We start from the raw sequence: 12,256 nt of genomic DNA on the forward strand, positions 1-12,256 counted from the left end.
TCCTTCCCAAAATCTCATCTAACTCTGCAATTCCTTCCCAAAATCCCACCCATCCCTGCAATTCCTTTACAAAATCTCACTGAACCCTGCAATTCCTTCCCAATATCCCACCCATCCCTGTCCTCTGGCACTGGAAGCCATTCCCTGTGTCCTGTCCCTCCACCCCTTGTCCCCAGTCCCTGTCCAGGCCCCCCTTTCAGCCATTCCAGGGTCTCTGGGCTCTCCCCGGAGCCTGCACCTGTCCAGGTGAGCATTGCCAGCAGTGTGTCCTGGCCGGGAGCACAGGGGCTCCGTGTCCGGGCTGCCCTGCAGGCTCTGTGTGCGTTCCTGAGCCCGCGTTCCCTGCCCGGCCCCCGGCACTCACCAGCACGGGCAGCACCAGGGCCATGAAGGCTCCACAGAAGGTGGCCAAGGCCACGCTGTAGGCCAGCAGCAGCGGCAGGCTGGTGGCCAGCGGCCCCAGCAGGTTGGTGGCCCCGCAGAGCAGCAGGTAGGTGACATGGAAATGATATTTCCGGGTCCAGTCGTGGTCAGCCAGCCAGCCCGAGAACAGCTGACTCAGCATCTCCGTGATCCCTGCGGGAACAGCAGCCTCGGGAATGTTCTGCTACTTCTGCACCGTCTGATATATTATTGCTAAATAGCAATATCAATATATATAAATATAAATTAAATATGGATATGGATATAAATATAAATTATCAATATCAATATCAATATATAAAAATATAAAACAAATATGAATATGGATATAAATTATCAATATCAATATATAAAAATATAAATTGGATATGGATATAAATATAAATATATAAATTTAAATATATATAAATATAAATTAAGTATGGATATAGATATAAATATAAATATAAATATAAATATAAATATAAATATAAATATGAATATAAATAGAAATAGAAATAGAAATAGAAATAGAAATAGAAATAGAAATTAAATATGGGTATGGATACGGATATGGATATAAATATAAATTAAATATGGATATGAATATAGATATAAATACAAATATAAATAAATAGAAATAGAAATAGAAATTGGATATGGATATGAATATATATATAAATAATGTATGATGTATCATATATCATGTACCATATATATCACATATCATATATCAAATATAGTATATAAGATATAAGATAGTACATAAGATATAAGATAGGATATAAGATATAATTCAGTATAGAATATGTTACATAGAAATAGAATATAGAAGTATACAAGTATAGAAATATAAATGGAATATATAAATATATAAGTATATAATATATAAATGTATAAATAAATAGAATATATAAATATGTAAATATATGAGCATATAATATATAAATATATAAATAAATATATTGGATTTTATAAATCTAGCTGTATTTTGTAGTATTTTATATGGTTATTTTTATTATTTGTAGTATATGTATTATATTGATACAGTATTTTATATTTTATATTATTCATATTGTTTTATATTATTTTTATTATAGTCTATTATATATTAGATTAGATTAGATTATTATAGTATATTATATTTTTATAATATCCATATTATTTTATATAATTAACCATATTTCATATAGTTAAAGTATATTATAGCATAGTATATGATAGTATATTAGATTATTATAGTATATTACAGTATATGTACTAATACTTACAGTATTTTCTATTTTATATCATTTCTATTATAGTCTTTTATATTATAGTATATTTTTTTATTATATTACCTGTATTATTTTATATAATCAACAGTATTTCATATAGTTAAATTATACTTATCTTCACATTACTATAATTTAATATTTGCATATTTTTAATGTTTTATATTTTTACTATATAGTATAATATGATAGAACATATATATTCTAATATAATAATATTTTACATATTTTATTATATATTTACATTTATTACATATTTTAGTGTTTTAGAATAGATTATTTATATTATTATTATTATTTATTATTGTTACACTTGATTATTTATATTAACCCTAATATAATTTATTCTTATATTTATTTTATTACATTAATTATTTGTATTGTTTTATATTAATTTATACATTATTTTTATATGTTTATTTATATACTTTAAATTACTATATTTATTATTTATTACTGATTTTTATAATATTTCTTTTATTCCATATTTTCTCTGTTACTGCCTGTGTCACATCCCAATTTCCCTGTTCATTGTGAGGACGTGACCCCAAAGGGCTAAAATGCCAAAAATTCCAGGTGATTTTTTTGCTGCAAAATCCATGGATTTTTTTTTTCCCCTTTTCCCTTGTGCTGTTCTTCCCAAAGGCACCAAAGTGCTCTTGGAAAAAAATTCCCTTTAGGGTCTCTGAAATGCCCTAAATCAGGGAAGAGGAACTTGCTAAAAGATTTTCTCTAAAGAGATTTTCTCTTCTCTCAAGAGACAAAGCTGAATATTGTGAAGAAAAATGAGCCTGAGATTTTAATTTTTCTAAAAAGGGCACAGAAAGCCAGGGCTTTGAGAGGCTCTGCAGCCTTTTAGTTGTTGGGGTTTGGAGAATTGGGGTTTTGAGAGTTGTTTTTTACATTTCTTGGTCCATTTTTATGAAGCAAAGATCGAGGAGCTCTCAGGTGAGCTCGTGTCCCTCCCACTCCTAATTCCAAATATCCCCAGAATTCCTGGGCTCTGCCAACACCTCAGCACCCCCCTCCCTGCTGACTCTTCCCCAGCACTGCAGAAATAAAATCGATTTTTGTACAATAAAATATTTGCTGCTGACTGAGGCTGGAGCCACTTTGTTATGGTGTTAATCCTGGCTTAGAACCGGCCTTGGGGTCGGTTTTTGGGGAGCGTGCCTCGGTTTTTTTTCCCCACTTGGAGGTGGATTTGCCACATCCAAATGCCTGGATCCACATTAATGGGGGAGGGAGGGAGGATTTTCCCCCAATATTGGATTTCTCCCTCCTGGGTTAAGCTGGAGAAGGTTTTGGATGCACATCTGGATTCTGGTGGGTTTAAGCAGAGCAGGGACAGAAGGACAGAGACAGCACCTTGTGAGTGGAAATTTGGGGTTGTTGGGAGCAGGGGAGGGTGTGGGGTCACCCAGCACCCCGGTGGGGCACAGGAGGTGCCTGTGCTGCACCAAGGGGTGGGGGCTGAAGCTCTGCCAGGAGCTCCATCCCAGGACAGAGCTGTTTGTGGGCACAGTTTGGTGTTTTTGTGTGAGCAGGGCGCTCAGGGTGTGTTCCCTACCGGCCACAGCGATCAGGTAGGAGCCGTCCCTGCTGCTCAGCCCCAGCGTCCTGGCCCTCGCCACCAGGTGGAAATAGGGCACGAAATAGGCCAGGTGGCTGAACAGGAAAGACCAGGTGAAAATGAAGAAAACGGGATCCTTCAGTGGGGAGAAATCCAGGAGAGGCTGAGAAGGTTCCTTCGTGGTGGCTGCAAGGGGTTTGTGGCTTCTCCTGGTGGGTGTTTCTGAGCTCTCCAGGATGGCTCTTCCCAAAGATGGATTTGCTGGGTCAGAGACATCTCTGCCACGGGGCACCACAAAACTCTCTGTGGTGGGAGCCTCCTGTAATTCCCTGGGAGTGCTTCCATCTAAACATCCACCAGGAGTTTCTGGATCCTTCTTTGCCACTGGAGATCCCAGGTGTTGATTTTCAGCAGATTCCCGAGGCACTTGGGTGCTGACAGGCCACAGCAACATGCTGGAAGGCACCAGGTTCAACATGATGCCTCCAAAAATCAGGAGAGTACCTGAGGGAAGGCAAAAGGTGTTTTGGTCTTGGATTGGGAAGGGAGGAGCAGTAGGAAATGGCCTTTGTAGAGCAGGGTGTGATTTTTCACTGACAGCTCTGCCATGACAAGGGAGTTTGCCTTCTCCTTATGGAGGAGTTAATAGAACAGGGATTTTTATTCCTGTTTTTCTAGCTGGAAGTTCCTTTTGCTGTGATGCACAGAACCTCTGGGATCCAGGAGCTTTTGCTTTTCCTCATTTAAAGTCATGATGGACCGTCAAGATGGTCCTGAAACACTACAGCAAAAGTGGGGATTCCTGGTTTTGATTTCCAAGCTCTGTGCTTTGGCTGATTTTACTTTACTTTTTACTTACTGACTTTTTTTAACCACTCATTAGTGGTTAAGTGTCTAATTATTAACAACATATCCCCAAACTATCCTAGAAGAGGCATAGTTCCCCCTCCCCCCAGTGTTTTAAAACTAAATTTTAAACTTTAATTACATTTTAAAATTCCCGCGGAATTTTCAAAAAGAACCTCTTAGCCCTGCCCAGACCTCCCCAAACATTTTCTCAGAGGCGAATTTGAAGGAGCAGGCGGTGGCTCACCTTGCCAGCTGTATGCCTCGATGAGGAGCTGGGTGAAGGGGGCCATGAGGAAGGTGAGCCCCATCCCCGAGCGAGCCAGGGCATTGCAGAACGCCAGGCGAGCCCGGCAGCGCTTGGCCGTCATCACCGCGGCCGCCTGGTACAGGCAGGCAAAGCCCATCCCTGTGCAAGGGTGGAAATGAGAATTCTGTGCCCAAACAGCCACTCCTGGGTGGGGATTCCATGCCCTGCTAGCCCAAGCTCACGGTCCCTGGCTCTGCAGCGTTCCCAGGATGAAAGGAGGGGATTTCTGCTGTCACACTCAGGGGACAGCGAGGTTTGGTGGGTGGAGGTTTGGTATTTGGGGGATTGGAGGCTCTGCCCTTTTATAAGGGGTTTTAAAAGGCCAGGATCCGTGTAGGTACCAGGGAAAAAAATCAAGGTTAGTTGGGAGTGGAATGTTGAAATTGGTGTTTTATTCTGAGCACAAGGCTTTGAGAGTTTGCACAACGTCTCACAGAAAGGAGCTGGGGACGCTTTGGCACTGAAGGTTCACAGAATCCCAGAATATCCTGAGGTGGAAGGGACCCACCAGCATCATCCAGTCCAACCCCTGGCCCTGCACAGACACCCCCAAATCCCACCCTGTGCACCCCTGAGAGCAATGTCCAAACTCTCCTGGAGCTCTGGGGCTGTGCCCATTCCCTGGGAGCCTGGGCAGTGCCCAGCACCCTCTGGGGAAAGAACCTTTCCTGATAGCCAACCTGAACTCCCCTGGCACAGCTCCAGCCCTTCCCTGGCTGTCCCTGCTCCCCTCAGGCTCCTCCAGCTGAACAAACCCTTGGCTGCTCCCCCTCCAGACCCTTCCCCAGCTTCCAGGTAAAGGAGCTGATGATCTGCTCATGCCCATCTCACCCGGGAGGAGTCCCATGGAGAAGCAGAGGAAGGGGACACTGGTGGCCTGAGTGCTGAGCAGGCAGCCCCCGGCCACCAGCCCGGCCCCGAGGATGGAGGTTGGGCGCTCTCCCAGGCGCCGGCACATCACGGCCACGAGCGGGGCTGCAAGGAGACAGGGACAGCTCAGGCTGAGGGGACAAAAGCTGCTTTGGCTGGGCTTGGGGACCTGGCTGGGACCACTGGGATGTGGATGTGGCTCCATGTGCAGCCTGGAGAGGCAGGGGGTGCTGGGGTTTGGGATGGGTCAATGCTCAGGAGAGAGGCTGTGCCTGTACCCGGGAGCTCAGGGAATGGGGAATGGGGCAGGGAAGGAGGCACAGCCCAACCTTGCAGCTCTCCTGAGCCTCCTTCCTCAATCACACCGTGCCCAGCACCTCCAAATGCTTCCACAGCTGGGACAAGAGTGTTCTTTGCTCTGATCTGTACAATAAACCTACAGTGACGTTCAGAGGATCCCAGAATGGTCTGGGTTGGAAGAGACCTTAAAGCCCATCCAGTGCCACCCCTGCCATGGCAGGGACACCTTCCACTGTCCCAGGCTGCTCCAAGCCCCAAACCTGGCCTTGGACACTTCCAGGGATCCAGGGGCAGCCACAGCTTCTCTGGGCACCCTGTGCCAGGGCCTGCCCACCCTCCCAGGGAGGAATTCCTCCCCAATTTCCAATTCTCACAGGGAAGGATTTATTCTCAATTTCCAATTTCTTCCCACTATGGCCCTGTGTTCAGAGCACCCTCCAGCTCAGACACGTGTGGGTGCAGCCATGTCCAGTCTGGAGCAGTCTGGGATGGGATTTGGATGCACAGAGCATCCTCAGTGCCCCCAGGGCAGGCAGAGCCGAGGCTGCAGCACTGCTCCAGTCCCTGGGGACACCAGCTCACCTCCTAGGAATCGCAGGGAGGACATGATGGAGCCGATCCAGCTGACCTGCTCTGAAGATCCCCCCATCTCCTCTCGGAAAGCCACGAAGAAAATCCCAAAGGTCTTGAGCATCCCCATGACGAGCACATTGACCTGAATTGAGAGGGGGTGGAGGTGAGGTGCCACAGGGCATCGGGAGGGAGGAAAATCCTTCTGCTCCTTTTGTGGTGGTGTGGGAGAAACAAAGTGGGACACTTGACCTGGTGTTGGGGAATGCCAGCAGGGTGGGCTGGCCACGGCCAGTTTGATCTCAGCAGGCTCTCAGAAAACACTGCAAACTAAGGAAAGGAGCAAAGTAATACTAGAGCTCAACTCTGGTTTAAGTAACTCTTAAGTTACTTTTTGGTACTGCAGCAATAGTCTAAATGGATCAGTTCAAAGATCACTGGGATGAGGGCAGCAGGGATGGACATTATCTGGGGCAGTTTCCCAGGATCTCTCTGCCACAGGGGCAAAGGACAGACTGTGTCCTTAATTTTAACTCCTGTTGTCTCCCTGGTAGCAGGGGGTTAATGATTGGCAGAGAGTTATTTGGGGTGGATTTGAAGTGAGGGAAGTTTGGGGGAGGGTGCCTTCTTTACAGTTGGACTCAGTGACCTTAAAGGTCTCTTCCAAGCTTCACAATTCCTGGATTCATCACTGGTGGGAAGATAAAGCCTGGGGCACAGAGAATTGGTGGCTTTAAGTGGTGTTGAGGTGCCTGGTCCTCCCAGAGGGTATCCCAGAGTGTGTGCTGCTCCCAGTCAGTCCCTGGCTCCCACCTCCCTGCTCAAGGTGGGATCATGGCCTTGAAAGGGACAGGACACCCCTTTGGGGTTTGACACCCCCGTGGTGATGTGTTTGAGTAGGGAAATCTTATGGAACCCATCTTATCCTGGCAAGAGGACCCTCTTGTCCCTCACTGAGGCGTTTGCAGGAGGCATTCCACAGGGAATGGCGTGCCTGGGTTGTGCCCTGGGATGGGATCAGCCTGTGCCGTCCTCTGAGCGAGGCTGGAGCCTTCCCGCTGCCCCAGCCCAGGAGGGTTTGGTTCATTCCCTGCTCACCAGGAAGAAGTGGAACACCACTCCCCACGCCCACCCTCCGGCTGCCGCTGCCGTGCCTCGGCTCTTCCCAGCTGACGGAGCCTCCGGAGCCTCCAGCTCTTCATCCTCCTTCCTGCGCCCTGCTGAGGAGAATTCCAGGACTCCTGAGCACCTTCCCCCGTTCCTGTTTCCATCCACGAACCATTCCCGTGCAGGCAGTGCTGCCCTGCAGCCCACTCCGCACTGCCTCGGGTGATGCTTTCACCAAACTTTCTGACAATTCCACGTTATCCCTCTCTGGCAGCAGTTTAATATTCTTTCTCATTCCCACCAAATTACTGTAATCACTTAAGCTTTAAGGGCGGGCAAGTGCCTTAGTGCTGCTTTAGCAGTTTGGGTTGTGCCAGAAGCCCTGGGGTCACTGTCTGGATCCACCTCGGAGCTCTCCGGGAAACTCTTCCCATTCCATCTTTCTCTGCTTGTCTTCCTTCCATCCTCTCACCCACCCCGTCCCTCTGGCAGAGGCAGGATCCTGCTGGACCCTACAGCACCAGGGATGATGATCCTGGAACTTTTCCTTACCCCCTTGCTGCTGCATGCTGGAAAATCCTCCCCGGAGTAGTCGACAGCAAAGAGGAAACTCTTCAGAGTGTCTTCATTTGCTCCAGAGATTAAATCCCCCCTTCCTCACTTGGCACCCCAGAGTCTGCTCCTTCATTCCCATCCGGTGAGGATGATGGTGTCTGTCCTGAGCAGGACATGGAGCCTGGCAAGCGCTGGGGGGACAGAGCCCACCCTCCTCCTCCTCCTCCTCCTCCTCCTCCTCCCTGGAGGCAGAGCTTGGCTTGTGAGGCCCCAAGGCTGGGAGTCCCTCCCCTTCCCCAGCTGGAACAGGAAACCCGGGACGTTTGGAGCAGCAATCCTGTTGGGAGGGAAAAGGAGGGGGAGCCTGCGAAGTTCTGACTCCGGGGAAAGCTCGGGATCTCCCCAGAGCAGAGCCGGGGGGGCAGAGCTGGACTGGAGCCACCTGGGGCTGCCGGTGGCTGCGGAGGAGCAGAGCCCTGTCCCTGCCTGTCCTGCACAGCCCTCGGCCCGGGAAACTGCATCACTGAGGAGGGGATAGGCTGGAAAACTTGGGTGGAAATCTTGGATTCTCCAGCTGGACAGAGCAGCCGCGCTGCTGCCGCCCCGGGGCGGCGCTGGGGTTTGAGCAGGGTTGGTGTTGGCTCCCTGCCTCCATTGTAAATCTGCCCAAACTCCTGGGTAAACACAGCCCTGCTGCTTCCTCCCCTGCTCTCGGCTGACTTTCCCCCCAATCGTTCCTGAGCTCAGAGAAAACTGGCATCACTGAGGGACAGTGACCCTCTCTGGTCTCCCTTGGCAAAGAATGCAAAAGCTTCATCATTCTGGAGGAGCCCAGGATCTACGGGAGCCTGTGGAGGAGCTTTCCCTACAGGAGGATTTCAATATGTACACTGAGCTTTATTTAAGCAGGATGGGATTTGTAAGGTGTGGTTTAAGGGCCAGAAGGAGGGGGCAGAGGGGCACAGGATCTGCACTCAGAGCTGTTGGATGCCCAGGGGGAATCTCCAGCTGCTCCCAGCCTGCGGGATGGAGGGAGAGGGGAGGAGTCCCCAGGGCCACCACAGAGGAGCCTGGAAATGCCAGGATCAGGGCTTTGCTCCAGATGAACACTGAGCTGAAGGGGAGTGAGGAGCCTGGCCGGGCAGGGGCTGCTCCTGTGTGAGCCTGTGACTGTCACTGCCTGAGGAGTAAAGTCAGAGCAGTGACAATGTCATTTCACTCTGACTCAGCCCAAGTTTTACCTCATGCCCTGCTGTGAAACTTCCCCTTCCTGCAGCTGAGCCCAGCTCCTTTTCCCTCCCCAGCACACAGAACCATTGGAGTGTAGCAGTTTCCCATCTTTTTGCAGGATTGTTTCCCCGCAGCGTTTCAAACCTGCAAGAGGGAGAGGGACCTGGATTTGTGAGGAGGTTCCAAGATCCCTGTACAGCTCCCAGGGCCCTGGCAGGGCCAGCACGTCCAGGTTTGAACTTCAACCCAAGGCACAGTGAGCAAGTAACTCCCACAGAATGTTTAACTTGAGGAGGCAAAATGTTTCCTAGGAGAAATTCCTCAGAAAGCATTTGTACCTTTTGTCTTGGAGGAGCCTCCACGAATTCCAATCTTTTTCTCCAGAAATGTTAATGAAGGGAGTGGGAGAAAATTACCTTGCCTGGCTTTGGAAACGAAACACCAGGCCCAGCTCTCCCAGCAGAGCACAGAGAAGGAAGGAAGGTTTTTTACAGGTCATTTATTGATTTCTCCAACAAATGAGGCCCCACACACAGCAGGGAGGATCTGCTTGTTACAGGGCCTGGGGGCATGCCCAGAGTTCATCCTCAGCAGTACAAGGGTTAAAATGTGAGCTGGAGACCCGGGGAGCTGCCCAGGAGCTGGTGAGAGGGGATGGAGAGCCTTCATCCCAGGGTGGAGCTCCAAAGGGAGAGTGGCAGTGCAGGGAGGAGCTGGGAGCAGAGCTGGGTCCCAGAGCTCAGGACAGCAGCTTGTGCACTGCCACGGTGATGCTGTCGTGCTTCTGGATCATGATGTTCCTGCAGGGAGAAAGTGCTGAGGGAGGGGAGCTGGGACAGGAGCAGCTGGTGGGGGTGGGAAGTGGGCAGGGGAATCACTGAGCAGCCACAGGCCCCATCCCCACCCCACACCCTGAGTGCTCCATCTCCCCACTCCATGAACAGCGATGGAGAGGTCCCTGCTGCCTCACTGACTGATCCCAGCCTGGGTTATCCACAGGGACCCAGCATTCCTTATCCACAGGGATCCCAGCATTCCTTATCCACAGGGACCCCAGAATTCCTTATCCATAGGGATCCTGCCTTGGTTATCCACAGGGATCCCAGCCCTGGTTATCCACGGGGATCCCAAGGGAGAAAGAGCTACTGAGCTGCAGTAACCACCCCTTCCCCAAAAGGTTTCCCATTTTCACATCTCCTGTCTCTTAAAATCCCATTAATGCAATGACTGTGCCTATGGCAGTGCTTCCTCCCCCTAGAGCTCCAGACAAGGAGCTGCTCCAGGGGTCTGACTCTGGGAGGCTCCCAGGGCTGGGGAAAGGCAAAGGTGTGGGGACAGTGGCAGCTGCAGGCTGGGAACTCACCCATTGTCAGACTCCAGGCACACCACGGGTGTGTCAGTGGGGTCAGAGGTGAGCTTGGCTGCCTGCTGGGCCAGCACTGAGATGATGCCAGCGTGCTCATCTGACAGGGTCCCTCTGCCTGTGAGATGGGAGGGGATGGATAAAGCCCTGTGAACCAGGGCAGAGCTCTGGGAGAGCCCTGCTGGCCTCCCCCAGCCCATTTCCCTCCCTGGGGGCTGACACAGCATCTCCCCAAATGGCTCCTCTCCATCCACCAAAACCCCTGGATTTGTGTCAGAAAGAGCTGGCCCCGGTTTCCTCGGAGGCACAGACAGGGGGTGGCCCCTGGGGACACCCAAAGGTGGGGGTAGGACAGCAGAGCAGGGCCTGGTGTCCTCAGAGTGGCACTGATGCAGGACAAGGCCGGTACCCCCAGCTGGGGAGGCTCTGCTAGGGCTGCGCCTGGGGCTCCCCAACCCAGGGAGCCCTAAAAGGGACTGGACAGGGCCTGGGGCACCTCCGAGGGGCAGTGCCAGGTGTCCCCACCCCTTGGAGCCCTTGAAGGCACTGGGCAGGCTCGGTGTCCCTAATGCGGTGCCCCCCACCCTCAGCAGGAGAGGGGCAGGGCCTGGTGCCCCCAGCCCAGGGAGGCCTTTGGAGGGGACGGCCAGGACCCGCTGTCCCCCAACCCAGGAGCCCACAGAGGGCTCGGCCAGGCCCCGGTGCCCTCCCCCGCGGCGCCGGCTCACTCACAGCCCAGGTTGAGCCCCTGCGAGTCGGTGCACAGGACGCCCACCACAGCCGGGCTCTTCATGCTGCGGGAGAGAACGGCGCTCACACCCGGGACCCCCGGGCCGGCCCAGGCCCAGCTCCCAGCTCCCCTCACCCCGCGGGCCTGCCCCGTTCCCCCTGTCCCCACCGTGTCGCCCCCCTCCCTCTCCCTCTCCCTGACACCTCCGTGTCCCTCCCTGACACCCCTGTTCCCCCCGTCCCAGCTGTCCTCTCCTGTCCCCCGTGTCCCCTCCATCCCCCCGTGTCCCTCCCTGTCCCCCCGTGTCCCCCTGTCCCCGCACGTCTCCTCCAGGTGCTGTTCCAGCGTCCCCTCCATCGCCCCGCGCCGCCACTTCCGCCCCCACGCAGCCCACGTGACCCCGCTACGGCGGCTCCGCACGGCCAAAAGCGCTCGGAGCGCGCTCGGCTCCGTGGGGGTGTCCCGGGCACGCCCCAAAATCCGCCGGTCCCGAGACCCCCCCCGGACCCCGCTGCCCCCTCACCCGGCACCGTGCCCGGGTCTGGGGGGACTCGCAGCAAACCCGCACCCCTAAGTCAGCCCTCCCATGGTGTTTGTTTTCTCTCAGAGCACGCAGCACTGTTGGGATATTTGGGGTTTTTTCCGTCCTTTTCTCGACTTTGTCAGTGCTCAGTTGCGTCCCCTCCCTCCCCCCAGCACCGCCCAGGGTTTGCAGAGCCGAAGGAAATTCAAGTTGGGTTTCAATGGTGCTCCCGCTCCCCCGCCAGAGCATCCTCTCGCAGCTGGACCACGGCGGGATGCGGGGTTGGGATGCGGGGTTTGGGATGCGGGGTTTGGGATGCGGGGACACAGACACTCTGGGGTCGGGACCCTCATGGGGCACAAAGGGGCTAAAAGTGACGCTCAGACCGGTTTTCCATGGAGGATCCCCCCAAAGTCCCGTCGTGCCGGCAGTGGGAGAGGATTTAAGGAGCAGCAGTAATTTATTGATTTATTGATTTATTAATTTATCGGGAATTCGCGGCACTAAAGAGGCACCGCTGAGCCGCTCCCGGCTGCACCTGGCCCTGGATCTTGGCTTGGCAGCTCGGGAAATTAAAATGTTATCGATGGGGGAAGCAAAGTG

At 51.6% G+C, this 12,256-nt stretch overlaps 2 protein-coding genes across 3 annotated transcripts in view; both read right to left on the reverse strand.

The window, feature by feature from the left end:
- Nucleotides 1–8,055, reverse strand: part of SLC16A4 (solute carrier family 16 member 4) — a 13,903-nt gene extending 5,848 nt beyond the window's left edge. Inside the window, exons 1-7 of one of the 2 annotated variants that reach the window (XM_014872820.2) lie at nt 7,805–8,055; nt 7,244–7,362; nt 6,158–6,290; nt 5,237–5,380; nt 4,343–4,504; nt 3,247–3,753; nt 365–576 (exon numbers count right to left, since the gene is read on the reverse strand). In XM_014872820.2, the coding sequence (XP_014728306.2) occupies nt 365–576; nt 3,247–3,753; nt 4,343–4,504; nt 5,237–5,380; nt 6,158–6,290; nt 7,244–7,362; nt 7,805–7,820 (1,293 nt within the window). In that variant the 5' untranslated portion in view covers nt 7,821–8,055. Of the gene's footprint in view, nt 1–364; nt 577–3,246; nt 3,754–4,342; nt 4,505–5,236; nt 5,381–6,157; nt 6,291–7,243; nt 7,366–7,804 lie in introns of both variants that reach the window. The other variant, XM_014872819.2, reaches the window with a different exon arrangement.
- A 1,460-nt stretch (nt 8,056–9,515) lies between these two features.
- On the reverse strand, nt 9,516–11,543 carry LAMTOR5 (late endosomal/lysosomal adaptor, MAPK and MTOR activator 5). Its single transcript, XM_014872616.2, has 4 exons — nt 11,453–11,543; nt 11,133–11,194; nt 10,401–10,518; nt 9,516–9,837 (listed from the first exon to the last, which is right to left on the reverse strand). The coding sequence occupies exons 1-4, from the start codon at nt 11,485–11,487 to the stop codon at nt 9,777–9,779; spliced, it is 276 nt and encodes a 91-aa protein (XP_014728102.1). The 5' UTR covers nt 11,488–11,543; the 3' UTR covers nt 9,516–9,776.
- Nucleotides 11,544–12,256: the final 713 nt, after the last annotated feature.

The sequence above is a fragment of the Sturnus vulgaris genome, chromosome 29 (assembly GCF_052056855.1).
Source record: "Sturnus vulgaris isolate bStuVul1 chromosome 29, bStuVul1.hap1, whole genome shotgun sequence".
NCBI classification, from domain to species: domain Eukaryota; kingdom Metazoa; phylum Chordata; class Aves; order Passeriformes; family Sturnidae; genus Sturnus; species Sturnus vulgaris.